At 67.6% G+C, this 822-nt stretch overlaps 1 protein-coding gene across 1 annotated transcript in view; it reads right to left on the bottom strand.

The window, feature by feature from the left end:
- The window catches only part of LOC104124434 (transducin-like enhancer protein 1), a 12705-nt gene that overhangs the window by 4094 nt on the left and 7789 nt on the right, over positions 1-822 (bottom strand). Inside the window, exons 7-9 of the mRNA XM_035892352.1 lie at positions 723-821; positions 524-568; positions 84-239 (exon numbers count right to left, since the gene is read on the bottom strand). Coding sequence (XP_035748245.1) covers positions 84-239; positions 524-568; positions 723-821 — 300 coding nt within the window. The remainder of the gene's footprint in view (positions 1-83; positions 240-523; positions 569-722; position 822) is intronic.

The raw sequence follows: 822 nt of genomic DNA on the forward strand, positions 1-822 counted from the left end.
CCCTGCCAGCCAAGCCTGGGCAGCAGGGACACGAGCACAAGCCCCGAGCGAAGCGCCCCGACTGCCCCACACGGTGCACGTACCATGGGTGCATCCTTGCTCCGAGACGGGGACGTGCTGCTCGAGGAGGCCATGGAGGTTGGGCTGAGCGGTACAGCCTCCTTCCTCCCCAAGGGGACCTTCTCCACCCCATTCTCCCGGGATGAGTAGGAGTGGACGCTGTGCGGGGAAGAGGGGTCCTGGGGGGGAGGGAAATCAGCAGGCAGCAGAGCAGGCAGGAGCACGGGGACGTCCCGGGCCGTGGTGAGCTGGTAGCTCGAGTGATGGCCAGGCTGGGAGTCCAGATCCAGGGGCTCATCGCTGCCATGAGCGAGGGCCGGTGAGCACGACCCGGGGGTCCCACAGCCACCTCCCCATGCTGCCTGCCTCTGCCTGCAACAGCCCGTTAGCCCCCAATTCGGGCAGAGGGACAGGCAGCACGTGCCAACCCCAGCGCCCGCCCCCAGCCCCCCAGCACACTGACCTCATCCACCACCAAGTTGTCTTCGCTTTTGTCCGCGTCGCTGCCCTGAAATGCAGAGGACGGTTGGAGCCAGAGGGGCTGGGGCTGCCCTTGCTCCTGCCCGGGAAGTGCCAGAGGTGCGGGCAGCTCTGCTCAGCACCCTGCAAAGCGGGGGGACGGGGATGTCCCAAGCCCCCCCGCCCCCCTTCCCCAGGCTCACGTAGTCTGTAACGAAGTCCTTCTCCTCCACCTTCCTCTTCTTGCTGCTGTTCAGGTACTCGGAGATGGGTCCGGCCCGCTCCCCCGTGGGCCGCGGCCGG

Source organism: Egretta garzetta, unplaced genomic scaffold (assembly GCF_000687185.1).
Source record: "Egretta garzetta isolate BGI_Z169 unplaced genomic scaffold, ASM68718v1 scaffold4, whole genome shotgun sequence".
Taxonomy (NCBI): domain Eukaryota; kingdom Metazoa; phylum Chordata; class Aves; order Pelecaniformes; family Ardeidae; genus Egretta; species Egretta garzetta.